Here is a 27,999-nt window from a genome sequence, read left to right on the forward strand (position 1 = left end):
ACCTCCCTCCGCCTACCGAATGGCGCCGCGCACCGGCGACTCGCCCCGCCCCTTACCTCGCGCGCGGCCAATCGGCTTCGCGCGAGGAGCCAGGGCGCCAACCCCGGGAGGCGGGCGGTGCCGCCCTCCCGTCAGTGTGACAGCTCCGCCAACCAATGGAGCACCGGCGCGGGCGAGGCGGGCCGGGCGGCGCCGCCATTTTGTGAGTCTATAACACGGAGCGGTCTCGCTCGTCCCGCTATTGCGGCGCCTCCACTCCGCTCCCGGGTCGTCTCCGTGTGCAATGGACGGGTGAGTCCCGCCCGGCGCCGCTCCGGGGCCGCGAGCAGCGCTGCCGGACCCCTCCCGTGGTGCGGGGGCTCCCGGGTCGAGGACCCTCGCCGGGGGCTGGGACGATACCTACGGGGGGCCCACGGGCGCGGCCGTGGCTGGCGAGGGGGGTCGTCTCGTGTGGGGCCCGCCTCCCCCCCTTTCCCGGACCCCTTCCCGCGGGCGGCGGGGGAAGCAGGGGCGGGCCCAGTGCGCCGCCTCGTGCGATCCGGCCCCGCGTGTGCTCCGAGCGCACCTCCGGTCCCGGCCGAGGGGAGCTCCGGGACTGCCGGCCTGAGGGGCTCACGGGGCCCAGGCGGGGGGCGGCGGTCCGGGAGCGCCGCGGGGGCGGGTGGGGGGCCCGGGCGCGGCTCCGCGCGGGCGGAGCGGGCGGGGCGGGCGCACCTGGCGGGGCGGCGGGCGGTGATTCACGGCCGCGCTCCCTCCCATTGTCTGGCGCTTCCGCGGGCGGGGGGGGCTCTCGCTGGGTTCCTTTTGTGACCGGTTTTCGCTCGCCCAAGTTTCGCAGGCGGGAGGAGGGCGGGCAGGGCTCCATCGCCGCCTCACCTGAGCGCCGCAGGTACAGCTGCGAGCGCGGCCCCGCTCTCGTTGTCCCGCGCAACTCCGGAAAACTTCCCCTCCGTACGCTCGGACTCGGGGAGTTTCCAGAGCACAACTTTTATCTTGGTCATCGTCGATTCCTCTGTAACCACCGCCCGCCGGGGCCTCTCTGCGGCAGAGTTCGTTCTAAAGCGGGTGTTTTATCAGGGGATCGCTCTCGAAAACGAGCCTCTCTGTGCTTCTTTTCTCCTGTTTGGCGTGGGGGTTTTTTTTAGTGATGTGGTTTTTTGTTTCTTCTAGCGCGCAGTAGTTAAAATATTTCTAAAGGGCTCCGAGTAAGCAGTTTGTTTTCTCAGAGCCGTAAGTACGGGAAGCCCAAATTAGAGCCTTCTCGCTTTCTGCCTCAGAACACTGGTCTGGGCGTAGTCACATGTCTGGGCTTTTTTACACGCTGAAAAGGTGGCGTCTCAGTGTTGTTTTCATCCTAAAACCCATAAAAATCCCTAAATATTTACAATTTTTTTCAGTCCAGTATCGTTCTGCTGCTTTTAACCAGTTGCTCGTCGTGTTGAATGATATTATTAAAAGAAAACCAATACGAAACAACAAACCAAATAAATTCTCAGCACATGAGATCACACATTCTAGGGGCAAAAATCGGTTTGTTATCAGCTGTAGTTCCAGGGAAGGCGGATGTTCCGTGCATGTTAAAGTAGTTGCTATTTGAATGTAGAAGTTGTAACACACGAAACTCAATTACCCTTCATCTCTTGGAGGTCCCTGTGCAGGATCCCTTGGCCCCGTGAAAGTGTATCCTGTCTCCTGCTGAAACTTTAAAAGCTGCTTCAGAAAATGGTTTTAGGTTCTTGCCGAGTTGGCAGCAAGTGTACCCTGGCTCCAGGCTGCTCCCATCTCCTTCTCCCAAAAATGATCCTGAGCTGTGCTCAAATGATCCCCTTTGAATAAGTTGCTTTGTTAAAACATGTGAGGAGTCTGTGTGGGCAATCCTGCTTTGGAAAATGACCTGGAGGTTTTACTGGTGCTGCTTAATTTTTCCTCTTATTGCATAGGAATTATCCCATTTTTCCATGGGAAAAATAATTTTTTTGAAGGGCTTTATTGCCTCTTCTTTTGAAACTGGGAAAAGTTTTAATCCCCTCCTGAAGGCTGGTGTGCAGGACAGGAGAAGGAGGCTTGGGATGATTTACTGAGGGGGTGTGTGAACTGGAAATACGTTGCACATTTCTTGAATAAAAATTCTGAAATACGGTTGAAGCTTGTTTCCTGAGAAATATGTTGTCAAATGGGCTACAACAATATCCCAGGAATCGATAGTTCTTGGCAAATAAAGTGTCTCTTCCTGTTGGATACTTCTAAATACCATCCCCAGCTAAGGCACTTTATGTAAAACATTTCCTGTGTGAGAGGCCCACAGGAGGAACAGGAAGTGGGAGAAACTGCTCTGGGGTAAGTTCGAGAGTTTGGGAAATGTGGGGCATTCCCTGTTCTTATTGTGCTTTGTTGGCAGTAGTTTTTTTTACGGTTCTGGAAATGCCTGGATTAGTGTTTATGTGTTAGCTGTGGAATGCGCTCTGTGTTTAGGGATGCTGGTTCCTTGAACTGCTCCATGCAGCTGGGTTTCATTAGAGCTGACCATCGAGTACAGCCAGCCCATCCTGCCGGCGGGTGACCAGCGCCGGGCCCGCAGAGCGGTGTCACACGCGGCCTTCTCCCAGGACTTCCCTGGAAAATCCAGAGCTATCGCGTGGCTTCCCGCAGCAGCCGTTGGACAGGGCTGTGGCTCCAGCTGCAGAGTGCTGGGTTATGATGACACGGCAGGTTGGGGAGAAGAGGAAGTGTGAGGAGCTGAGCTGGCTCGTGCTGGAGCTGCGGTTTGCTTCTGGAGCTGGGGACACTCAAGTCACTGGGGCCACTCAAGTGGTCTAACAAGATCAGACACGACTTCGGTGCAAGTTATGAATTGTTGCAGGAGGGGAGGCAAGCAGGAACTAGTAAATGCAAGTTTTTTCGCATTAAATTACCATGTAGAATTGTTCTTGAGTACTTCAGGTTTCTTACTGCTGGTTCAAGAAGAACTGCCCTACCTGCTGTGTGTCCCCCTGCTCTGTGGAGCTGCTGCAGGTCGGTCAGCTGGCCACTGCTGCATCCTGTGCTCTGAAATTACAGGCAGCTCTTTGAGAGGAGCTGAACCAGGCAGGGCTGTATCCATGGCAGTCCAAAGGGGTCATTTCTGTTCTCTGTTTTGTGTTGCTGCTTTACAGGGAGTTGGAATTTATTACTAAAAAATCAACAGTGCAAGGGTATAACTGAATTCTTAAACTGTCTGGAGTGCTCTGATGAAACAGTAACATGGAGGTGCTCTAAGGCTCTGGGAGATCACCCAGGCCTCACATGCAAGGCTGTAGGCAAGTCATTTTGACTGCATTGGTGTACTTTGCTGTAAGGAGGTGTGTATTGTGGTGTAGAGAGTTCAGTGACCTGCTGTGGGTCACTTAAAGTACAATTGGTGCTACTTTTCATCTTAGTTAATCAGAAAGTCTTCATTTTAGGAGGTTTAAGTGTCTAAGATTGAGTTTAATAACTACTTTTTTGTAGAATTGATAGAGAAATCCTATGTAGGGCGTATTCCAGGCTGGGATTGCCTGGACCTCTGGGCATTCTGTTGGTCTGGCCCTGCTCTGGCAGTGCTGGCGTGGCTTGAGGGCTGCTGTGTGCCCTGGCTCCTGCTCTGCTGGGACACAGCTGGGCTCTGGCCCTGGGACCACTGGAGCTCTGGTGTTGGTCTCTTCAGCCGTTCTAGAGCCTGGCAGGGGCTCTGTGGGTGTTGGGGGCAGGAAACTCAGAAGGGGATGTTGGTGACCAAGCTGACTCGTGATGCTTTTCTGCTTGGTGTGGTCAGAGTCGAGGTCACATCGCTGGACTGGGGGGGTTCACCCCCACCCCATGCCCTTGCAGGAGGAGCAGGTGCTGCCGTAGGGAGTGGGAGAGCTGCAGTTCTCTGGCACTGTTGGGTCTTGGGTCTCCACCATCACCATCTAATAATTTTTCTTTGTATAAACTGTCCTTGGCTCACCTGCAAAGACAACTGTGCACTTTGACTTGCTTTTTTCTTACTACTGTAAACTATGCTGGATTTTTGTGGCAAACCTATCTAACTTTTTTAATCCTTTTCTTTCTTTTTTCTACAGCATTGTCCAAGATATAACAGTTGGTACAAAGGTAGGCACTTCTCACTTTTTCTCTCTTTTTACACTGCTCAGCATCTGACCTAGTTTTAGCCTCACCAAATGTAGATCTTCAACTCTAAAGGGTTATTTCTGGTACCATGTAAATTGGTTTTAACCAGAAGGTAATTCAATTTCATGTACATTTAAAACTTATAATATGGCTCAGCATTTAGTTCTTGTCATTTAGGCATTGATGATCAACTTTATTGCATTTAGGAACAGCCCTTTCCCCTGCTAAAATGTCAAGCCATGCTTGTTAACTTGTGTGCTAGACAATACTTCTCCATGAAGAAACCGGTCCTTTTCCTTTGGAGAACTCCATTTCCTTTGTTTGTGTGAATTCCTGCTCAGTTATATGTCAAAATTACCTCTGCCACAAAAGGGAGGGTTTAGCAGCAGATTTTTATCTCCTGTGAGTACAGCAAATATGACCTTTGCCCTTCTAGTCTCAGGTTTGGAAAGTGCAGCTTTAGCCCTAAACTCAGAGCGCTGACAGGAGGCTCCTTATCGGCCACGGGTGGTAACAGGCGTCACGTTCACGGGATCAGCACTGGTGCCGTGAAACGCCAAACTGGAATGTGCAGGACAGAGTGGGCCTGAAGGGTTAGGGCTTTATTTAGTCAGTGTTGTAACTCTGGGGTCAGGACTGCAGTGAACTCAACCCTGTGTGTGTTGGCCATTGGCGTTGTGGCCGAGTGGCACATGGGGAGGCAGTGACCAAGAGCTGCCAGGGACTGAGAGCCACAAGTGGCCACTCAGAAGGGCCAGGGAAGTGATGCTACAGGATGGGACTGAGGTGGAACAGAGCTGGTGTGCTGGGAGCACCAGCAACCCTACAGAATGGGGTTAGGAGCATCACACAAAGTGCTGTTGGCCAGCAGAGCTTTGTGTTGGAAGTACAGAGTGAGCTATGTTAAGCACAGACTGCCTGGCACTGTTTTAGGGGTCTGAAGGGGCTCTTAGGAGCTGTGGGGGAAAGGTTACTCCCACTTTTCCTCCTGCTGGAATCTCAAATTTAAATTAATGATAGCGTCTGGTTCGGGTAGAAATGCTGCCTGCTGCAAGGAGCTCAGTTTGCCATCGGATGCAAGGAGGAGAGGCTTAAGCCTGGACAATAAGGTTGGTTAATAGTTCATAGCCATTATGAAAGGTGGACCAAGGCATCCTTAGAGCAGTTTGATACATCATCTGCTGGGAAACTGGTTAATGTTGGTTAAGGTTCTCTGGTTTTTAACAATGTGTAATTTATAACTTTTAAGTGGTTTTACAACTAAACCAGGAAGCTTCTGAAACTGTAGTTGTAGACCTCAGCAAAGTTTGGAGTTCTGGGGTGTGGGATTGCCTGCCTCATTGCTCTCATCTGGGGGGATTCCAAACGCTGGTTCCAGTCAGATGAGGTCTGGGAGCAATCCCCTCTGGTGCCTTCACCTCTGGCATGGGACAGCATCATATCCATTGTGCTGGTTGGACAGCAGGTAGGGAGTGGTGAGACTAAATTGTGCATGGAACATGAGGTTTCTTGTTAAGTCAGATGAGGCAGGTTTAAAGAAAGTTGAATCTAAATTTAAAGAGTGGCAGAAGCAGGCAGGAAAGCTGAATCATCTTGGTAAAGGTAAGCTTTCAACTGATTTTTGCTGAAGCCATGTTATCTGATTGTGTTTAAGTAAGTCATTGACTATGCAGGCATAGCTTTTGTAATAGAATCCCCTTTGTTAGTGCTTGGGTGTAACATGTAGTGGGTTTCTGTAGGTAAATTGGAGTCTGTGCATATCTGAGAGCAAGGTGAAGCTTCTCCTGTTCTCCCATCATCTGCCTGGGTCAGGCACATCAGGCAGCTTCCCCTGCTCCCAGGATCCAGCACAGTCCGAGGTTTCCATTCTGTCACTGTGCTCATGAGAGCTTCCTGGCTGAACTACCAAATCACACATGGGGATCTGAGCTGGAAAACTCTTTTTAATCTGAGGTGTAAATTTACTCATACGTGATGTGTACATGCACAGAAAGTATAAATTTGTCAGGAAAGAAAATCTGTCAGCTCCTGACATGCTACTGAGCCCTCAGTAACCTTGTCCATGATCTGATACTGTCACTGGAATGTCCCAAAGCTGGCTCAGACAAGTAGGAAAAGTGCCTGTGACTCAAGCCACTGCTGAGCAACGTGTCACAGCAAACTCCCAGTGGCCTCTTGGTGTCTTCATGCTGAGCTTAGCTTGGAAGTTGAGGACTTTGATAAAGTCAGGTTTTTCAGTTTGCTCAACATTATTGCTTTAAAGGACAGGCTGCTGGTGTATTTTTTTATTTTCTCACATGCTTAATTTACGTATCAAGAGTATTTACACCCACTTATTAATTTTTTTGAGGTCTTAATTAAATTTAGTTTCTTTAACTTAAAAAGCCCCCAGGTGTTCCAGTGGCTTGCTCTTGTAAGCGCTGTACTGCCCAATGGTCTTGTTTTTAATCAGGTGTAATTGTAGTAGCCATTCCAGACTCCTCAGTTTAAAGTGTGTGGATTTGTTTAGGAAGCTCATTGCCATTCTGGCGTTGGGGGTTCCTGATGCACAGCCTTCTGGAATGTCTTGCAGATCAGAAACACATGATCCAAGACTTACTTCTTCTCATAATTTCCCTGCTGTCTGAAAAGGAAGAATGTATGGCCCTAAGATGGAGGCATGGTGTTTGAGCTCTCAGGTGCTCTTTGACCCTGCAGTTGCCTCTTGCAAGTAGTCTGATCAAGGTCTCACTCTGTTGTGTCTCCTTGCCCTTTGTTTAATTTCCCTTCATATCACTGTTCCTTCACACTCTGACTAGAGAGAGGATGAACTGTGACACGTCACTGTTCTTTAAGTGAAATTGCATTTTGGTGATTGGAAAAGTCTCAAAATAGTTTAGGTGCTGAATAATCCCATAGTTTCTTGGCTAAGTCAAGCTCTGCTTGAAAGATTTCTCTTCCAGAAACCAAAAGCGCAGTTGTGTGGCGTTTGAGAAGTTAATTTTTAAAACAGGCTTTGCTGGAGTGTGATACAGGCTGACTGCATAGAAGTGATTTGTGGTGAATCCAGGACCTTTGCCATGGGAACAGTAATTATGGCTTCAGGCAGTGGGCCAAGAATGTTGTGAGGAAATTCCAGTCCCCTCCTATGGCTTTAGTTAGAGGCTGCAACAAGCTGGCTCTTGTGGCCTCCCCATCAGGCCTGAGCACACATGGGAACCACATGTTGGTGGCAGGGGACAGGGATGGCAGTGGCTGTTGGGTGGCATCAGGTCACCTGGGTGTGCCAAACAACTCCATCTCACCTGAGAGTGCTGCATTCTGCTTTATGCACCTGGGTCTTCAAGTCATATATCTGCTAATGAAATTATTTTAGAAAATACTGTATTTAAACCTCAGGCCTGCTTTGACTTCAACCTGTGATGATTAAAAAAAAAAAATAGGAGAATATTTAATGTATATGAACTCACTCAACTGCACGTTTTTAAGCTGTAGGGATGGACTCTGGTCTCTGACATCTGCTTCAGGTACAGACTGGAAAATGCAGGTGTACCAGTACCACATTTATTGTCCTCTCACACCAGCAAGAAGAGGAACTGTTATTTAATTACACATTCCCCATGGCTCTGGTACAACTCTTTTAAGCTTCCTGTGAACACATTGAATGCTGTGCTCAGCTGGGACAGTGTTTGAGGCATCCCATTTGTGGTGCTGCCTCTGCACAGCCACAGGTCAGGCACAGTTGTGCTGCCTGGAGAGTTCCTGCTAAACCCGTGTGTTCCACTGACCCCCTGACAGATGGGGCAGAAATGTCCTTGCGTGAGTTCTGTATTCCTGGGGTGACTCATCCAGCACTATTTCTCCCTGATAGGATTTCTGTTGAGCTTAGCCAAGGCTTCTCTGCTCCATGGCAATGACTTGAAAACTCAAGGTTGACGAGTAGTTAAGTTTCAGCTTGGGAGCGGTGGATCATAAAGCCTGGGCGTGTGCTGCCCTGTGAGCCAGCATGACTGCATTGCTGCAGCACTTGGAGTTTAGGAATTTTGGGCTATTTAAACTGGCCACACCTTTTATTTGCTCAAAGGGCAGGTTTGTTTCACAGGGTGTCTCCATAGTAGCAAAGACTGAGAAAGAAAGTTAGGAGGGGCTGATGGATGAGTGGGTTGAGGATCTGGCTTTGCTGTGGTGTGTGCTGGAGCTCACAGCTCACTGCCAAAGCACATGGGGTGAGCAGTTGTAGCACTAGAGGGTCTGGCAGCTTTTAGGAACTCCAGGGCCTGTCTGCAGCCTCTAGAAGCGGTGCTGGCACTTGCAGGAGTACTATGGAGGAAACTGCTGGGCTCTGACCATCTCAGCCAGCTTCAAAGGGGCTGGGGGTGTGTGTATGCCCAGTGTGCCATTGGGGATCCCAGTGGGGAGCTTGCCATTGGCTGCTTTGTAGGGATATCAGCCTCAATCTTGTCCAGGCAAGAGGGAGGCTGTGACAGTTTTAAAAGCCTGAAGTGGCAGGTGACTTGTGTTGGCTGAGCAGAGCATGGCTTGAAAATAAGTGTCCCCTGTGCCTGCTGGATAGGCTGATTCCTCTGCCACAGATCCGTTGTGTCCATGAAATATACTGGCTGCTGGGGTGGACCTAATTTGATAATTGCTATATGTGTTCTTGTGTTTGAATTGGTACATCAGCCATGAGCAGTCTGGTGAACTATATTGATCCCAGCTGCTTTGGTTCTTATCAAATGATGAATTGTGCATCCAGTGTGTGAGTGACACCGAAGTGGGGGCAGTGTCGCATTGTGGAATCTTGAAGTTGCTTTGTGTTGGCCTTAACTTCCTAGCTTCCTGGAGAAGGAAAATCCTGTTGGGGATGCAGGTGTGTGTGTTCTTCAGAAGTGTTTCACAAAAAAAGTTGACTCATAGTTTGTTTGTGACCCAAATTGGAATGTTTTTCACACTGCTTTAAGTGACTAAAGAGTGCTGGAGAGGGGAATAAAGGAGAAACATAAGTGAGCTATGCTGGACATGAGTCTTTGGTGGAAGGCGAGGAAAACTGGCATCCTTCCTAGTAGTTTATATTTAGTTCCATTCTTGAATCTAGAATCTCTCAGCAAAAAATGCTGGAATGTAACATGAGTGTGATGATGATGTCATCAGACTGGATTTCTCTTAATAGTTTCTTCACAGAGATTTGAGCTGTGAACTGAAGGATCAGAGCATTCCTTCGTCCCTTTGGGACTGACCTTGGACAGGCCCCGATGAGCCACTTGCTCCTCCTGTGCTCAGAGGCATTTTCTTGCCTCTTTGATCAGAGCAGAGGGGTTTTGTGAGCTCAGTGGTCTGAGTCATTATTTTGAAAATAATTACAGTGGTCTTCATTGGCTCTACAGTATTTTTCCAAATGTAGGGAAAGTGAAGAACAACGATGCCCATGTGCTCTGGCTTCTTGCAGGACATATTTCCTTTGATTTCTTTTCAGAATGAATTTCCAGATGCTGCTGTTCCCTGCTTTGCTTTCTGTAAATCCCTGTTAGCTGATGGTCTGCTTGCCTCCAAAATCCACCTTTTCCCTCTCAAAGTACTGCTATCCCAAGTCTGTCAGAGCAGTGTAAGGTGCTCCATATCCAGAGACAATCCTGTTGTTCTGGAGGGTTTCCTCAGTGAGACATGGAGAGAAACAGCTTTTTGTAGATTTTGAGCTTGACCAACCTGTGTCTTCTGGCCTTTTTGGTCATTGTCCCCTTCCTTCCCACATGCTCTTTTTGCCTTTGTTTTAATTTTGCTTTGTGCCTGAAAGTTGATTAATATCATGTGTTTGACTTGAAATGAATATTTTTATGGTGGTTTGGTCTGTGTTTGTTTCTAGCCTTTTGCACAGGCAGGATGCAGTTGACTTACTGTAATCCATTTAAAGTAAGTGCTGGATCTTAAGTAGATAAAGGATTATATAGGGCAGCTGGGAATTTCTGTAGCACTTCTAGGTGTGCTGATAGAAGCTGAGACAATCTCTGGCCTCATTCCAAAGTATTGTAAGCCAGGTAAAATCCTGCTGGCAGTGAGGCAGTATATAGTGCATGTGAATGAGCTGTTGCTTTTTAAGCTCTGAAAGCCTGGACAGACTAAAAATTCTTAATCTTTACTTGTTAAAACTCTAAAGCAAGGCAAGGCTTAGAGTTTGGGGCGTGGTCAAAAATACAACTGGGGGAGATACGAAATGTTAAGCTGTACCTTGCAGCAGCCTGCCTCTCCCTGAGTCTGAAAAGAGAATGAGGGAATTGTTTGCAGCAGGGCTGCCTGGAGAACGGTGTGTGGTGAAATTAGTGCAGCTTGGGCAAGGGACCTTCTGTAGCCAGGAGCATCAGGCCAGAGGAGGCTGCTGGCATGGAAACCCATCCCAGTGGGGTTTCCCTGGTGCCATTGTGCTGCTGACTGGGGATTTGGGTGGTGGAGACAGCCCTACCCTGCTCTAGGTAGAATCTGTCTAACTCCAGAAGTGGTGGTTGTTTTCAGTCAACAGAGGAAGAGGAGATTTGTTAGCTCAAATGAGGAATTTGATGTGCTGCAAGCACACTGTGGCTTCTGTTAATCTCGTTGTAAAAATACCAGCTGTGAAAGAATGGCTGAGCAGAAATGTCAGTGTAATTAATGCCTCTGTGAGCAGGGATAGGAGCTGGGGGTTGGAGAGCTGTGTCTTGAAATGTAGCTGGGTGGATATGGGTGAGCACCAAGCACCCCCACAGCCCTTACCTGGGTTTGTTCCATTTTAAACCTAAATTAAATTATATAAACTTCAGAATCAGTAACTTTTCTACTGTCTTTCCCAGTATAATTCAAAATACCCAGTGGGTGCATTGTTGGTGAGGAACTCTCCTAAACCTGTTTAACCAACCAGTCTTGCTTTGGTTCCTCTGCCTCTACTGAACTGGGTACTTGGTATGAAACATTTGAATGTATACCATGGTTTTAAAGAAACTCTTTAGTGTTTCTAACATATACAGAAAGGAGTGTGGAGAGAGACTGGTGATCCCTGCAGTGTAACGGCAGAGAGCTGATGGAGGCTTCTGAGTGCTCATTACTGTGGGCATGGTCATAGAGAACTGGCTTTCAGTTTGCCTAGTTCCAAAAAAGCAACTATTTCCTGCAGTTATCCGATATCAGCTCCAACAGGAGCAGAGGAAGAACACCCATCAATGAAAAATCATGGTTCATGCAGCCTCCTTGGGGACTGGCCTGTGCAGCATGGAGTGACCACTGAGGCTCCTTGGGGCACTGGGTCTGCTCCTCTTGCACTTCAGCAGCCACTCCTGCACTGGGTGATGTGGGGGATGACTTTGCTGTGACTGCACAGCCCTACATGTACTGTCTGTAAACTTCCTTTTATTCTTATTTCCAAAGACTTTGGAATAACTGCCCTTTTCCAACCATGGCAGTCTTCCCTCCTCGTTTGCATGTACTTCCAGCTGGGAAGCTTACAAATTGACTGCTGCTGCTTTTGATGTTGAACAATCATCCCCCCCTGCCTCCCGGCTCTGGTCACAGTGGGCAGCACAGGCTGTCTCCAAGATAAGAGGGGAGTGGATTGGAAATTGCTCTCCTTAAAGAGACATGGACATGTGGAGCCTGGCTGCTGTGACAACCTCTTCATCCTTGCTTGCGAGGAAGTTTTCAAATATGCAAGAAAATGTTTATTTTAAACAAGCCATTAGGAAAGTTAAATTCTTTCCATAATGGTATAAATGATTGTTTTTTCCAATTTATAGTTTCCTAGTGTTGCCTCCATGAGAGCCAAATACGTGGCTCATTCTCACAGTGTTTCCATGATGGATTGCAGGAGCTGCCGACTGTGTTTGCACAGACACACCAGTTTGTACTGGAACAGCTGACATCCTGGATGTGCAGAATTTTACAAGTTAATATTTAAGAAGATGTTTTAAAGCATTCAAGTCCCATTAAGGCCTAATGCAAAGGCTTTCATGAAGCCAGAAACACCTGATTACGTGGGTAGGGCTGTGCTTTGGTGAGTGGTTCTTGTCAGTAGCTGTCAGGTGTATCCCAGGCCGTGGCATGGAAAGCTGTACCTGGAGTGGCAGCAGCAGTGCAGGCACAAGAGTGTTCTAACAGCAAATTGGAGGATTTTTTCTAGCCTTGGAATTATGCCTTAATTTGAGTCATCAAAGGATGGGATCACAGTCTAATAGCCTCCCAGCCCAGCTTGCCTCTTGCTGCACTCAGGAATCGAAGTGCTAATTAGAACAGCTGTTAAAAGGCCCAATCCTAATGACTGCACCATGTGAGGAGGAGGAGGCCGAGGCCAGAGCCTTGGTGGGAGCTGGTCAGTGCTTGCAGGTGACCAGCAGCAGCTCATGAACCGCGGTTTGGAACCTGGCCTAATTCTCATCTTCGGGACATCAAAGTCCTTGAAGCCTCTTTGAAGAGCTGGCAGTGAGTAGTCAAACGAGAAATTCAAGATTTGAGGGGGAAAGAAAAAAACCCAAACCGTGTGTCTGTAGCTGGGTGTTCTGGGGCTCCTGGTGACCTACTTTCCCAGCCTGCCTGCTGGGGGAGTGCACAGAGCTTTTGTTGTTGCACGGCTCCTGTTTCTGCAGGTGCCACCAGATACAGGGCGTGTGGAAGATAAGGGTTTCTGGTGCCATGGTGTGGAGAGGGGTACGTTTCCATTGAGGTGGGTGGGAGCTGCCAAGGCAGGGATGAGCTCTGAGCCTTTTTCTATTGATGAAAGCCTTTTAGTGTGGTGCCTCTGTGGAAGAGTGTAAAAAACAATGAGAAAGTGCTCTTGTGTGTTAGATCTGTGGTATCATGTTTGCTCACGGTTTACAATGGAATTTGAAGTCTTCTATGTAATTTACTTGAAATTAAGCCATGCTGATTGTAAGATGTGTATGCAAGTATAGATTGTGCTAAGAAGTCATTCATAGGCATGTTTGCTTTTGTATTAGTACTGTTTTCTGTACCTGCTTGGGTTAGATCAGTCCTGGTCAGTTGGGGTGATTTAGGTGACTTTACAGAGAACGTTGTGTCAGAAAATACCTTCTACCAGATCAGGGTGCTCCAAGCCCTGTCCAATCTGGGCATGAACACTTCCAGGAATGGGGCCAAAATGCACAGCTTTGATTCATAACTGCCAAGTCATTCCCAAACAGTTTTGGCAGCTTCAGAGTGAAAATTCTGTGGGATGGGAGTGTAGTCAGAAACCTGTTCTGCCACGTATGACAGGAGAAGGTGCCTGTTGGTGCACAGCACTGTGTGTAGTGGCTTCACACAACTCAGCAGCACTCCAGCCCTGAGATCCCTAATGCTGAGCTGAAAAGAGATACTGGATAGTGCTGCTCCATTACCAAACTGGATCTGACTGATGTTTAATTCATGGAGGTGAGCTTCACTGCCCACTGTCAGTATGTTTTCACTTACACTTGTATTCAACTCCTCTCCAGCTTTCTCAGTTGTTCTGCTTTAGGAGTGCCTGGATAGAATTGAGTAAAATGCTGTCCATTTACCTGTCATCTGTTCTCTTCCAGCGGGCAGCTGAGGAGCTTTTCTCTCCTTGTGTTACTACTAACGGACCCTTTATCATGAGCAGCAACTCTCCTTCTGCAGGTAATATTGCATGGGAACAAGCACAGGAATTTATAAGTACTCTGAGGAGGTCTGGATTTTCCTTCTTAGTCATAATTTTAAAATCTCTTCATTTTTAGTACTTATTAGGCCTTTAGTGGGATGGTGCTTAATAATAATAATACTAATAATAATAATAAAAATCTGCCAACAACACTAAGCCAGGTGGAAAGGAATAAAGCACCAGGTTAGTGGCTCAGACCTGCACTAAAAGTATGGGTGGGTAGGTGTGGGCTTTACACAAACTGGGAAATGGCCACTGGAGAATTAATTCCATTGCAGTGGCATTTGGCTGTGTCACTCCCATCGTGTAATTTGAGGAAAAAAAGAGTAAAACCGTGTGTCTTCAAACTCAAGTTAACTTAGACTATGGAATTTCTCTGTAATAGTGCAGTAACTGGCTGGGGAGCAGAGTGTGTGTGTCAGCAGTGGGAAGTGTGTGCTTCTTCTTCCAGACCCTTTTCATCAGCAGTAACTCTTCTTTCTTGCAGCTAATGGAAACGACAGCAAAAAGTTCAAAGGTGATAACAGAAGTGCCGGGATCCCATCCCGAGTAATCCACGTCCGCAAGCTCCCCAGTGACGTCACGGAGGCAGAGGTTATTTCTTTGGGCTTACCCTTTGGCAAGGTCACCAATCTTCTGATGTTGAAAGGAAAAAACCAGGTATTGTCTCTGAAAATGTGAATTGTGTCAAAGGCTCGATAAGTTTATCATCAGGAAGGCAGATCCAAGTTGTTTAAACAATTTCTGTGTATTACGAGTCAATAACTTCTACATGCTCTTATTTTACTTTTCTGTGATTATCCCATGAGCTGCAGAAAATACCATTTTCAGGCTGCAGAAGGAGCTCAGTCCATAATTGCAGGTTGTCACTTATAATTAGCGTTAGGCCTGGCTTGGAAATTGCAGGCCAGGGATTATTTGAACAGCAGTGCCATGAGTTGGCCTTTTTCACTCAGGCTTGCTTGACAGCTGAGTTACCACTGTGTATTGTGGTATATTGAGGACACCTTTACAGATCTAGTAAATGAGCTGGGTACAGCTGAAATACTCTTGGGTAATTCAGGAGGTGTGCACTAATTTGGTAACTAAAATTATCTTCCAAATTAAGGAGTAAAAAAGCAAGCTAACTTTAATCATTGGTTAAAATAATGCCTGTAATCTTAATTATGAAAAGGTGCCTCTGATATATTGCATGGTGTGATTATATGCAAGTGCTTACTGCAGTGACTTGCTACAATCCCTTATGTTTCTCCTCTGAGGGAGAGAAGCCCCTAAGGGTGTGGAGCAGCGTGGGGGCTTCTTGCCTTGGAGATAAGTGAAGAATCTGGATTGTTGCTCTGTTTTTGTGTTCTTGCAGACACATAGATCAAAGTACACATAGCATGGAGATCTTAGGGTGAGACTGAAGCATTGCATTAAATCAGTCTGGAGAGGGAAGATCCTGATTTGTTCTACTTATAGTTGGATTTTAAACAGTTCTGTGTACAAAAACACATGTGAAAACCCAGTTTGGGGTGACCTGGTGTGACCGTGTCCGTGTTGGGTTTCACTTCCCAGGCTTTCATAGAGATGAACACGGAGGAGACAGCCAACACCATGGTGAACTACTACACCACAGTCACTCCAGTGCTCCGGAGCCAGCCCATCTATATCCAGTTCTCCAACCACAAGGAGCTGAAGACAGACAACTCTCCAAACCAAGCAGTCAGTTTGTTCTCTGCATTGTCATCCCAGGGAGGGGGGACACGCAGCCAGGTCTCTGCTGCTTGCTTGAGATCCATGGACTTGAGTAACATCTGGTGCTTTATGATGTTTGTTCCTAATGCTTAAAAAATTTCTATCAAGTGCAGCCCTGATGGGGCAGAACTCACCTGTGGTAGTGCAAAGCCTGGTGCTGGTAGGTGCAGTTTTGAGATGGCAGCACCTGAACCCAACAGGTCTCAAGGATCTTTGCACCACATGCTCTGTAGAGGAGAAAAAGTTCCTAGTTTTAGCTCAGCCCCTTTTGGCAACCTTTTAGGACAGGAACACTGGAAAGAAGTTCAAGTGTTGTGGCTCTTTGTCAGGGGTGGCTGCCAGTACATCCCCTTTGTCTGCTCTCAGTTTTTGAGCTGATTCTGATCAGGATCAGAGCCTCCCATGCTTTGCAGATGAGATGCTGCTGTTGGGTGCCTCTCACAGCTGGAGCACGAGTGTTCTGTTTTTAGGGAGCTCTGCAGAGCCCCCAGGCACTTCTCACTTCTGGATCCCTGTGCAATTATGCATCAATCCTCCAGTCCTGTCAGCTTTTCTAGGATTCTGGAGATGGATTCAGAACAATGGGATATTTTTGCTGCATCAGTTTATGCCAAGCAAGGTTTTTCTATAGCATAGGTACTCCATGGGTGATTTTAGTTTGTATTTTTGCCTTGCCCTTACTGGTTGGGGTGGTCTTTATTGGTCCTGTCTCAAACATTTCTCAGCCCTTGGATCAGCACATACTGTTCTGCTCACTGCTGAGTCCAGCGGGCTGTTTGCAGAGAGGGAGCTCAAGGAGAACTGACTGTGTGTTTTTTGGAAGCAGAAGTGTGGGTCTAACAGCTTTTTTTGTTCCTGCAGCGTGCCCAAGCAGCTCTGCAAGCCGTGACCCAGGTGCAGGCTGGGGCCGTGGCGCTGGCCGCCACAGCCGCGGCCGTCGATGCAGGGATGGCGATGGCTGGCCAGAGCCCTGTCCTGAGAATCATTGTGGAGAATCTCTTCTACCCTGTCACTCTAGATGTTCTGCACCAGGTAAAACACATTGCTGCAATTGCTTGAAGATTGTCCTGCTGTTGTTGTTTGTACAATGCAAGTTCTGGATAGAACTGTCAGACTTCTTTGGAGACCGTACACGAGTTCACGAAGGTGTTTGGGAATATTCCTGTTTTCTTGCTGTGGAATCTCAGTCTCCTCAGGGCTGAGCCCTTATGGGATAACTCCTCAAAGGGAGTTTCCCTTATCTCAGATCTGTTTCATGAAAGATTCTCCAAAGGCTCGTTTGCTTCTTGTTTTTCATGTTTATTAATATATATTATCAAAAGACTTGGCAGGTCTTCCCCAGGCTTTCTGCACAAGTTCAACCCACCACAGCTTTGGCTCAAGTTGGCTTCAAAAGCACAAAATGTCCCCAAATTGCACAGCCTTTTTATCTTTATACTTATTCTTACCCAATTAACAATGGACACAAATTATTTTTCTTAGTGACCCAATGACCCAACACCTGTATGCTGCATTGCAGCATTCTCTATCCAGTCACCTATTATTGCCCAAAAACCTCTAGAAGAAGAAGATGAAGGAAAAGAGACAACACCCTAAACCCTCCATCTTGTCTTCTGTTCTCTAAACTAGCTTGTACTCTAAACTTAATCTTTTTCACCCAGTGACTTAAGAAAACTCTCTAATCTACACATACTTTTAATTTTTCTATTTAACTTTAACGATTGTTTTCATGATGTTATATGGAATTCAATGTTTTCTTGGATATCAGAGACAAGGGCACACTCTGTGCCTCAGACTCTAACACTGTTTAATAACCCAGAATAAACAAACTGTTGGGGAGCAGTTAAGTCACTCTGGTGTGTTCTAGGCTGATGCCATGATGCCAGTCAAGCAGTGCCCACAGTGTGGTTTAAAACTTTCAGTGCTGCAGTTGAAAAGCTGGCAGACTGAAGGGGTGACTTTTATTTCTGCTTGTAATAGATCAATATGAAATAATCTTATTGGAAATGTGATAACAAGATACACAAATATTATCTTGCAGATCTTTTCCAAATTTGGTACAGTCTTGAAAATCATCACATTCACGAAGAACCACCAGTTTCAGGCCTTGTTGCAATATGCTGACCCCATGAGTTCTCAGCATGCCAAGCTGGTGAGTGCTGCATACCTGGGTTACTCTCACTTGGGTTTGCCTTGTTTAATCCAAGCTCAGGGTGGGCATTAGGATGATGACACCAGCATGCCCCAAGGACAGAGCAGGAATGGGAGGGAGTTGCTCCCATATGTGGCTTGGAGGCTGCCAGAGGGGCTGAATGAAGCAGAGCTGTCTCCACATGAGATACCTGCTCTCAGGTGGGGCTATGAGATGGCCTAACACCAGAGAGAGAGCAATTACTGTGAGCTTGATCTGAATGCACGTGGGTGAGGACTGGTTTTGTTTCCTCACAGTCTCTGGATGGACAGAACATCTACAACGCCTGCTGCACGCTGCGCATCGACTTCTCCAAGCTCACAAGTCTCAATGTAAAGTACAACAATGACAAGAGCAGAGACTACACCCGCCCAGATCTGCCCTCTGGGGACAGCCAGCCCACCCTGGACCAGACCATGGCAGCTGCTTTTGGTGAGCGTTCAGGAAGTGGGAGCAGGACAAAGCCAACTGGTGTGTGTGTGTGTGTCTTTGGGAAACACCCTCACCCCCCTGCTTCTTTTCATTCTGCACTCTGCTCTGAGCAGCTCTTGTTAGGCCTTGTCCTTGCAAATACCACCTGGGCTCAGCTCTTTCTGAGGGATATTTTTCCAAAGATATCTTATCTTGCACTGATTGTTTCCTTCTGTGTGCACACCCTTTGCTTATATGCTACAGCACATCTGGAACTTAGGTCAAGTTATAGTTATAATTTAGGCCAAATGCTGTTAAGTGTTACTTCTCTGTTAAATTGTTATGGTTAAGCTCTAAATTTAGGTATAAGTCAAGTTAAAGTACTGTTAAGTCTAAGTATTGTTAAGCTTTAGGCTGCATTCCTTTTCATCCTTGTTTACACTGTTTTTACACGCACACCTTGGTAGACTTCATTTCTGTTTTGATTGCCCCTATTTTGTTTGGTTCAGTTATTGCTTGCCTTCCCTTGTGCTTTAGTTGTCCTTTGTAAGTAGAGAGAATCTTGCCAATGAATCTTGCCAATTGTGCTTTGTAGTTTAACATTAAATATAACTTTTGTTTATACCACTGTTTAGTTTTTGGATGATCTCAAGCACAGTCAGTCAGGACAGTGTGTCAGGAGAAGGGGAGGGGATGCCATCCTGGTGTATTTGGTCAAAATTTTGGAATAGAGTGTAACTAAGGCAGAACATTTGGGGCTCATTGAGGATCAGATTAGTGACAAATCCCATGTCAGTCCCAGTAGCTGGTGCCTCTGGTGCCGCCTGGTGTTTGCCCAGGAATTGTTTTGGTCATTTCTGGAAGTCCATTGTTACATGAGAGGCGTTTTTGAATTGCTGGCTGTGTTTTAGGATTTAGCTTTCAACTAAATGCTTCTTGTGAAATACAGATCAAGGTATTTTGGCTAAGTTTAGGATGGTTTTATATTAGATATTAAGAAGAAGTTCTTCATCCAGAGGGTGGCTGGGCACTGAACAGACTTCCCAGGGCAGTGGTCACAACACCAAGCCTGACAGGGTTGGAGAAGCATTTGGACAACACTCTGAGGCACATGGTGGGATTGTTGGGTTTGTCCTGTGTAGGGCCAAGAGTTGGACTTGATAATCCTTGTTGGTCTCTTCCAGCTCAGAATATTATGTAGCTCTGTGAAATTTAGAGTTTTCCTGCTGTTGGGCATTTTTTTATAACGTGTGTGTTTTTCCCAGGTGCCCCAGGAATAATCTCTCCTCCATATGCTGGAGCTGGCTTTCCTCCTACTTTTGCCATTCCTCAGGCTACAGGTACTGTATTTCATAAACTGAAATTTTATGTAGGTTTTCTGTTCCTAAAGCATCTTAATGTTTTAAAGCAAAGTAGTGATATTTTTGTTTGGATTAGCCATGTAAATTTTAAATGCTGGCATTTGGACATAGAAGGGACTGGTGATCCAGTATATCATCTCAGCTAGGAATGCTGTGTGCAGCTGCAGCAGTGTCCTGGGGGTGGGAGGAAAATACATAAAGCAGGATGGGAGAGACAGTAAAGGCAGTCTTTGAAATAATGTGGGGAGATGGTGAGGAAATGCAAGTCCTTGTACTTGGAATTTCTTCATGTCCTTACAGAGGATTTCTATTTGACAGCTGTAAATGTGGTCAGAAGCAAAGAATCTGTCAATTTTTTTTCTTAAATATTTTGAGAAAGCTGGTATTTAATCATGATACAGATTCCACGTGCTGGGGCAGTTGCACTTGGAAGCTCACAGCTCATGCTATAGGTAACAGACCATTGCTGCTTCCAGAAGTAGCCAAGAGTCTGAAAACTGGAGGTGCTGAACATGCTTGCAGGAGTGCCAGCCTAAACGAGCCTTGCTGGGGTTCTCAGCATTCCAAGCCACATTGATGTTCTGGGAACATGATGGAATTTCCTTGCTTATGTCAAACAAGCACAGAGTGGGCTGTTGAGGTGTTACTGTTTTGGTAACATCCAGCCCTGCTGAGGAAACAAGCCAGGGCTGCTTTGAGGAGTAATCCATGGAATTGACCACTAGCAGCTTTTCTTGAGCTCTAAAGCTCTTGCCCTTGAAGGGCCAGTACAGGAGGTGCCAGCTGGTCCTGGGAGCTGTCTGGGAATGCCTGTAAATCCAGCTGCAGTGGTTCCCACTCAGGAGAGCTGGGTGGCACAGGGTACCTGGTGGTTGCATGTGTGGTGACAGCACATTGTGCATGCCCTGGTTGGACGGACCCTCCCCACACCCCGTGTGTGACACCTGCCCTGCACAGAAAAGCTGAGGCTTTGTGCTCATCCGCTGCTTGCAAAGCACGTACGACAGTGCTGAGGCACCTGCTCAGCACCAGGCACTGCAAGAGCAAATCCTGTTAGAAACCAGAACATTTCCTGCAGCACCAGAAGCGGAGGCTCCTGTTGCCCTTGGGATTACATGGGCACTGTTGGGAATGATGACTTGCATGGTTCAGAGGGTGTGCTCTTCTCCCTTCTGGTGCAGCAAATACACTAGAGTACATGCTCTTAATTCTTTACTGGTTAATATTCTTTAATTTCCAGGCCTGACAGTTCCAAGTGTTCCTGGAGCACTAGCTCCTTTGGCTATTCCAGCAGCAGCTGCAGCGGCTGCAGCAGGACGGATTGCCATTCCCGGCCTGTCTGGGACAGGGCACTCCGTGCTGCTGGTTAGCAATCTGATCCCAGAGGTTAGTGCAGTCCTAACTTTACTTTTTTTTCTCCTTCCTGTTATCTCTGCTTTCACTTTCTGAACACAGATTGGGCTGAAATTCATTGAAAGTGAAATCCTGCTGTATCCAAAGGAAGCGGCACCGCTAGAGCAGCTGCTGCTGTGCTCTGACAGCCCCAGGTGCAGGGCAGAGCAGTACTCTAGTTGCTGAAGGGAAATGGGAAAGTCCATCTCAGATTGAAATTGCTCTTCCTTGGTTCAAAGCCAAGGATGCTGCCTGCCTGCTCTTGTCCCTCAGAGACTACAATGCCTGTTCCTTCCTCCCTCTTCTGTGTGGAGTCTCCCCACCATTCCCATGGAATAGTGTCATTTGGGTCACAGAATAGTCATGTCCATTCCTTTTCCTTGGCATGTTGTAGTTTTTAATACATTAATTCAGAACTACAGAGAGGCTTCATGCTGACCTTTGCTCTTTCTGTGTAGTGTCTGGATCCCTGCTAGCTTGACCTTGTACCTGTGCAGTATTTCCTCTGCCATGTGCTTGCACATTTCCCCCCTTCCAGGATTCCTGGAAGTTTTTCCTTAGCTAAACCCCTTAACAGCTCACAGTTTACATTTTCAATTCTACTTAACTGAGTGAGTTGAATTATTTGGGTTTCTCTCAAAATAAAGCAAGTAATATTTGAACAAAATCCTTGTTTAATAAAATACAGCACCATAAGGGAATTGGATATGGGGGGGCTTGGATTTTCCTTCAGTCAGCCTCTGGATCTGGTTGGATTGAAAGTGTAGAACCTCTGGTGTTCAGCAGAGTGATGAGGCTCTGCTGAGGAGCTGTAACTGGTGGGACTGTGCACACACGTTAATAGCACTTTGCAAAGCTGTAAAACTTAACAGTGATGGCAGAGTCACCACAAAACCTCTTTGGATCAAAGGGGAAGCCTGGATGTGATGAACAATCAAAATGTTTTGCTCTTAATGAGATGAACCAATTGGATCATATTTCAGACTGCTCTTACCTGTCATTGCTGTTCTCTCCAGGGCATGAAATAACAGCAGGGGCTGTGGAACAGTTTTGGGATTTGCTGCTCGTGCTGCCTGGAAACTGCTCTGCCATTCCAGGGTCTCTCATCTCTGGCTTGTTCCACCATAAGTCCTGATAATTGCAGGCATCATTATTCCTGACCTGTGTGATGCTTCCAAGTGTGCTCCCAGGATGCTGTTGGGTGCCTGGATGGCAGTGGCAGGTCCAAGGGGCTGTGCTGCACCTCTCAGATTGCTCACAGCTCTGTTTAGACAGGAGCAAGCAGTTATTTCATGCCCTGTGGTTTTTTTTTTTGAGGAGCTCTTCACTCTCCATCCAGCTTGTCTTTGGGCTAGAGAGACTTTGGGACTTGGACTGAAGCTGTGAACTAACAGACATGAAACTTTTTCCACTGCCTGTATAATCAGTGTTGTAGAAACTTACCTGTGCCACAACCAGTTAGTAAAGAGACAGTATTGCCTGGAGTGACTGCTCTGCCATGGGATTTTCCTGAGTGGGAATCATGGCAGCTGAAATGGCTCCTTTTTTTCTCCATGAGAGTGGGAGAACCCATTCACCACCACATCTCAGCTGGTGGTGACCCAGTACTGTGGGTCAGGCCACAGAGCAGGAAAGGAACAGTCCTCTACAAACAACTCCTTTATCTGAGTGCTTCCAGCAGACCTTGGAGTGGGATTTGTGGCAGTACAGCTGCTCATCCACATGATCTGTTTGTTTAAAGCAGTGGTTGGTATCTAAGGTGGATGTTCCTTGTTTCTTTCCAGCCATGTGTTATGGCATGGATTGCTTCCTGCAGTTCCTGACCCCGAAGCAGCAAATGAAGATGTTTGTGACTTTGGTCCATAAAGTTTATTAATTGTGAACAGAGAAAATATTTTTAGTCAAATTGTAGGGAATGCCATTGCAATTGAATTGGTCATTGCAGCCTGTGGAAGTCACTCTGGGAGGATACTGTCTCTTACTCCTTTGTATATCTGAAGTAAAAATGCCTTTTCTTTATCATTGTGTTCCACTAGGTAAAACCTATTAACTGTTTCTGTAAGCAAGTTATTGTATGTAGAATTCTATAAATCTGACTGATGGAACACTACATATTCCTTATGTATTTACTGACCTGTGTTTTTTGCTACTTTTTTCTTTTCTCCCCATCCCTGAATTTTTTTTTCTTCCCCCGATCCGGAATTTCTTTGCCAACTGACTGCACGGTACTTCTGCTTCCTGTTGTTGCTTGAAACAAAAAAATAAAAACATTCCCCTTCCAAAAAAAAAAAAAAAATATATAAAACAAACCCTGCTCTTCGGAAACCAACCTGCCCTTCAATATTAACCATCTTGAAAACTTCATCATCCATCAACCAATTTCGCCATTTCCTGCGGGGACTCTGCCCTTCCTCGTTGTGGACGATTTGTGCAACCTCGCTCTCCCCTTCGATTCCTTACCTCTTCCCTGTCCCTCCGCTGCCTTGCTCTGCTGTTCTCTAAAGAGAGTTACACCCCAATGCCTCTTTATTCTTTTCGGTATGTTATTATTCACACTTTTTATTACCTTGTTTTTCATTTATTTGAGATTACTTTTTGATACTTCAGAAATGTACAGTTTGCAGTTTGCCTTTTTTTTCTTTTTTTTTTCTTTTTTTTTCTTTTTTTTTTTCTTTTTTTTCTTTTTTTTTCTTTTTTTTTGAATGCTTAATTTTGGTTTTACATTGTTTACTTAGTTTGCTGTTTAATTTAGTTTGCCTTTGGTTTTGGTTCAGTTCTGCATGGGTTATTGCTTTGCATGTCTTTGATAAGAGTTTTAAATTGAGAGAGCATGCAAAATTGTCCAGTCTTCTGGCAGTAAGATTTTGGCTTTTTGCTGAAACCCAGTGTCTTTTCTTTAATGTATTGTTCCATTATTATTCTGCTATATAAGAATTCCCTTAATTAGAGCAGAATATGTAGCCATGGTTGGAATGAGATCAGTTCTGGTTGGGAATGGATGTTTTTGCTGTTGGATTGATTAGCTGATGTTAAGTTGAATTAGACTTTTTGTTTCCTTACCTAAGACTCTTCTTGTTTCCTCCCTCTTTGAAGGAGTCTATGGTGATGTGCAGAGGGTGAAGATTTTATTTAATAAGAAAGATAATGCCCTGGTTCAGATGGCTGATGGAAATCAGGCCCAGCTTGGTAAGCTTTGCAGAGTCAAACTCTGGGCAGTTAGGGACAAAATGAGCAGTTAAAACTTTAATATTGGTACTTTATTCTCTTCCAGCAGAAGCCCCAAAGGTGTCCATGCCTTTGGGGCCTGGCTGTGGGGCAGCTCTGGGGCAGCTCTGGGGCTGGGGTGGCTCGTGGGTGCGAGAGGGAAGTAAGCAAAGAACACAGCAAGGCAGAGGGACCCTGCAGGGTGTGTGGTGTCTGCAAGGGCAGTGAAATTCTGGCCTTGAGTTCATGTCTGGATAAAACTGAGGTACCCTGCAGTCAGGTCTGTCCTCCTCTTGCAGCCATGAGCCACTTGAATGGGCAGAAGCTCCACGGGAAGCCCATCCGTATCACACTGTCCAAGCACCAGACAGTGCAGCTGCCCCGTGAGAACCAGGAGGACCACGGCCTGACCAAGGACTTTGGGACTTCTCCTCTACATCGTTTCAAGAAACCAGGCTCCAAAAATTTCCAAAACATCTTTCCCCCTTCTGCCACTCTTCATCTGTCCAATATTCCGTAAGTGTCCACAGGGAGAGTTCCTGTCTGGCTGAGTATTGAAGTGTTTGCAGTCTCTGTGAGGGCAGCTCTGTGTTGCTGTCAGGAGAGCTCACTCAGCTCCCTGTTCCAATTATGTTGCCATGCCAAGAGGATGGGAATTTAGAAAAGTCTCTGATGAGAATTAGTTTTTTGAGATTACCTTGGTCTGTCAACTTCTGTTTGACTGGAAATTTTTTTTTTCTTTCAGACCTTCAGTAACTGAAGAAGACCTTAAGTTGTTATTTTCAAGCAATGGTGGGATGGTCAAAGGATTCAAATTCTTCCAGTAAGTGTTTTGTGTTATCTCCTCTTACTACTTTGGGCTTTTCATACGGGAAGGGTGGAAGTACTTGGTTCCAGTCAAAGGCTCAAAGGTGAGCAGAATCCTTACTAACAGAGTTTGACTCTGGAGTAAAGAATTCCTGACAGCCTTGAGTTGAGCACTGAGTGAGCAGTAGGGCTGTGTGTGCTTGCCACAGGGACACTCCTCTAAAGAGTGAGTGTGCTGCAGGTACTCGGGGGGTCAATTCTCTGATGGATGGGAGAACTTGGATCAAGCTGCAGAAACTCCTGCAATGGAACTGAACATGCCTGAAACTTGTGTCTTGTCAGGAAGGACCGTAAAATGGCTCTGATCCAGATGGGCTCTGTGGAAGAAGCCATTCAGTCCCTCATTGACCTCCACAATCATGACCTTGGGGAGAACCATCACCTGCGTGTGTCCTTCTCCAAGTCCACCATTTAGAGCTTGGGAAGGCCTGAGTAAAAATGGACTTGACTTAAAACCTCTGGGGTTCAGCCTTGACCTTAGAAGGCTGGACACCAGGGTTTCAACTTCCATCATTCCAGAAAAAAAAAAAAAAAAAAGCCACTTTAAAAATGCAGCTGAAGTGACCTTAAAAGACCAGAGATTTTATTTTTTTAAAGAGAAATCAGTTTACCGGTTTTTAAAAAAAAAAAAAGAAAATTAATTCCTCTTGCTAACCTTGCGGTGATGGGTAACAATCTTGACTGTTCCAATAAAAATCACAAGTTCAAGTTTACACTGTGGAACCTGCTCTGGGAAATTCCCCTCCCCTCCTGCTCCTCCTCCCCCAAAAAGCAGATCCCAACAAGTTTTATCAGGTTTCACATTGATGCCTTTTTTAATTTCCATACCCATCCATGCCTTGAAAGACCTAAAACCACTGTGTGAATTCACTGTAGCGCCTTGGAGTCAGGATTGTGGTGACCAGGAGCTCCCAGCCTGCCCAGCACAACACTCAGTTGCGTTGATCCCACCTTACCTGTGCACCTGCTGTCCTGTGCCTTAAACCTTCTACTTCTTTGGGGAAAACATCTGAGCTGCAGGGAGGGGATGGGCAGAGCTGAGGGGGGGAGCGGCTCTGGCTGACGATCAGCTGGGGGAGCTGGCAAAATGAATACAGGAAATTTTGGGCTGTGGCTCGGGGCAGTCGTTCCCCGCTGCCCCGTGTGTGTCTCCATCTCCACGTGTGCCCAGTGCCACTTCCCAGTCTGCTCGTGGGTCATTGCCACCTGCAAACTCAGGTGGGAGTTACCTGAGAGCCTTTGTGGCTGAGCAAAGGTGTGGGTGGGGGAGCATTCCCAAGGCCAAATCACATTCCAGTGTCAGGAGCGAGCCCGCAGGCTCTGCCCTCACAGAGAATGGGTGAGGGACAAAAGAGCCGCTGTGGGACACTTGTGAAGATGAATCAGAGTTTGTCAAAATTGTGTGTGTATATACCTAAATGCTTGGCTAGGATTTGGAGAATCCTTGGATACCCCACAATTAGAAAGGTACCTGCAAGAGGTACCTTTGTGCCCCTAATTGGAGATTAACGAGGCTGCTGTAGCTCCGCCATCGTTCTTAGAGCATGTCTTCAGCATTTGAGCTTTTGTTTGAATCCTTGTATTATACTTTGATGCCGTTGCTGTCCTCTGTGCCTAGCAATATTTCCAGTTGACCAAATATTCTAATCTCTTTATATGCAAAAGAAATAGTTTTAAGTACCTTTTATAGAATGATAAGATGGTATAAACGTAATCTAAATTTACTCCTTTGTGGTATTACCCGTGTATACTGTACTTTATTTTCTTTGTTTTGTAATTGAAGCTGTAGGGCAGGAGTAGTTTCCAGGCTGAGGTCGTGGCTGAGGATGAGCAGAGCCAAGGGTGTGAGAGAATGAGCACAAACAGCTCGGGAATGGAAGGAAAAGGACCCAGGCTAAAGATTTTTTTTTTTACCTTTTGAACCTATAAGCCCAGATGTTGTTCTAGGAAGGGAATTTATTAAAAGTAGAATGCAGCAGATCAGTTTTTCCCAGTGATACAACCATTTTTATTTTTTTTTTTTCTGGCTTACAACTCTTTCCCGGGCCATTCTGCCTTCTATTCCGTGTGATCCGATGTTGCCTTACATTTCCCTCTAACCTGCAACCTGTTCGGATGCAAAATAACAAGAATCTTGTACTTTTTTTCAGGGTTTTTCTGCAAATTGTGGACCAAAGTTTGTTTTTTAATTGTCTTAGTGTTGCAAGTTCTGATTTCCTTGCTTGGTGTGGGAGCTCTTGACTTGCCTAGCACTGAGTGTTTGAAAAAGTCTTAACTTTCTGTAGTTCCTCCCTGGACTCTCAAGGTTATGAGTTATGCTGGAGAAGCGTGTGAGATCCGAGTGAGGATCTCGCTGGGGCTGTGGCGTGCTGGGTACCCCTGAGGAGGGCAAGACAGCATCACCCCAGCTGCTTTTGGGTACCTCTAAATCTGGGTGAGCTGTGCTGGAGCCAGGGATCTGCCCCTGCCAAGCTCCCCGGGGCCCTGCCAGCATCCTGCAGGAGGGCACAGCTGAGGAGGGGCATCCCCTCCCTGCTGAAACACCTGCTCCTCCCACAGGGCACCCAGCCCAGCAGCACTGGGGTAACTGCTCAGAGCCCCCCATCACCCTCCCCAGTGCTGGGGAGGCTCCCGGGGCCGGGCCCTGGCCGGGACGCTCCGGGTGTCCCGTGCAAATTGCAGATGGATTTGGGGTAACCAGGCGCCCCCAGCACAGCGGGTGCTCCCTTCGGATCCTGTGTTTGCATGTAAAGAATGTGAGTAACTAAGGGTGTACATATTTATAATTTTTTTATACCTGTTGTAAGACATGAGGGGCAGCAAAACCCAGTTTTTTATGGTGACCAGATGTATTGTATATTTTGATAACAGCAATTCCAGGTTCAGTATTGTGGAAGGTGGGTGGGGAGGGGAAGCGTACACACCATCAGAATTCCATTGCCTCTTTCAAAGAATGTTTGTAATGCAAAAAGAAATTAAAACTATTTTATAACAACCTTTGTACCTTTCTGTAGCTCCATTATTTCTGTTGAGATTGTAGAAGCAGTTGGTGCCCAGTCTGTACTTGTGCTTTCAATAAATTCTTCTGTATCCTTCAC

General features: G+C 46.6%; 1 protein-coding gene across 6 annotated transcripts; it reads left to right on the top strand.

Annotated features, from left to right (window-relative positions):
- Positions 1-169: 169 nt before the first annotated feature.
- On the top strand, positions 170-27,998 carry PTBP1 (polypyrimidine tract binding protein 1). Of its 6 annotated transcripts, none has more exons than XM_015651859.2 (15): positions 170-291; positions 4,080-4,110; positions 13,638-13,716; positions 14,226-14,398; positions 15,296-15,493; positions 16,337-16,507; positions 17,517-17,627; positions 17,924-18,137; positions 19,343-19,417; positions 20,679-20,824; positions 23,335-23,368; positions 23,924-24,016; positions 24,334-24,550; positions 24,780-24,857; positions 25,184-27,998. In XM_015651859.2, exons 1-15 carry the CDS (start codon positions 284-286, stop codon positions 25,314-25,316), a joined length of 1,761 nt encoding a protein of 586 aa, XP_015507345.1. In that variant the 5' UTR covers positions 170-283; the 3' UTR covers positions 25,317-27,998. The 6 variants fall into 6 exon arrangements, with proteins under 6 accessions (XP_015507345.1, XP_018864681.1, XP_015507346.1 ...); XM_019009136.2 differs by having other exon boundaries at positions 17,924-18,098; XM_015651860.2 differs by having other exon boundaries at positions 15,296-15,442.
- The last annotated feature ends 1 nt before the right edge of the window (position 27,999 follows it).

This window comes from Parus major, chromosome 28 (genome assembly GCF_001522545.3).
Source record: "Parus major isolate Abel chromosome 28, Parus_major1.1, whole genome shotgun sequence".
NCBI lineage: Eukaryota > Metazoa > Chordata > Aves > Passeriformes > Paridae > Parus > Parus major.

Bases quoted from the DNA above. Each gene is read 5' to 3' on its own strand.
- PTBP1 (XM_015651859.2), top strand. The intron at 19,418-20,678 runs GTACTGTATTTC...TTTAATTTCCAG, and splicing joins TGCCATTCCTCAGGCTACAG to GCCTGACAGTTCCAAGTGTT. The intron at 24,017-24,333 runs GTAAGCTTTGCA...CTCCTCTTGCAG, and splicing joins TGGAAATCAGGCCCAGCTTG to CCATGAGCCACTTGAATGGG.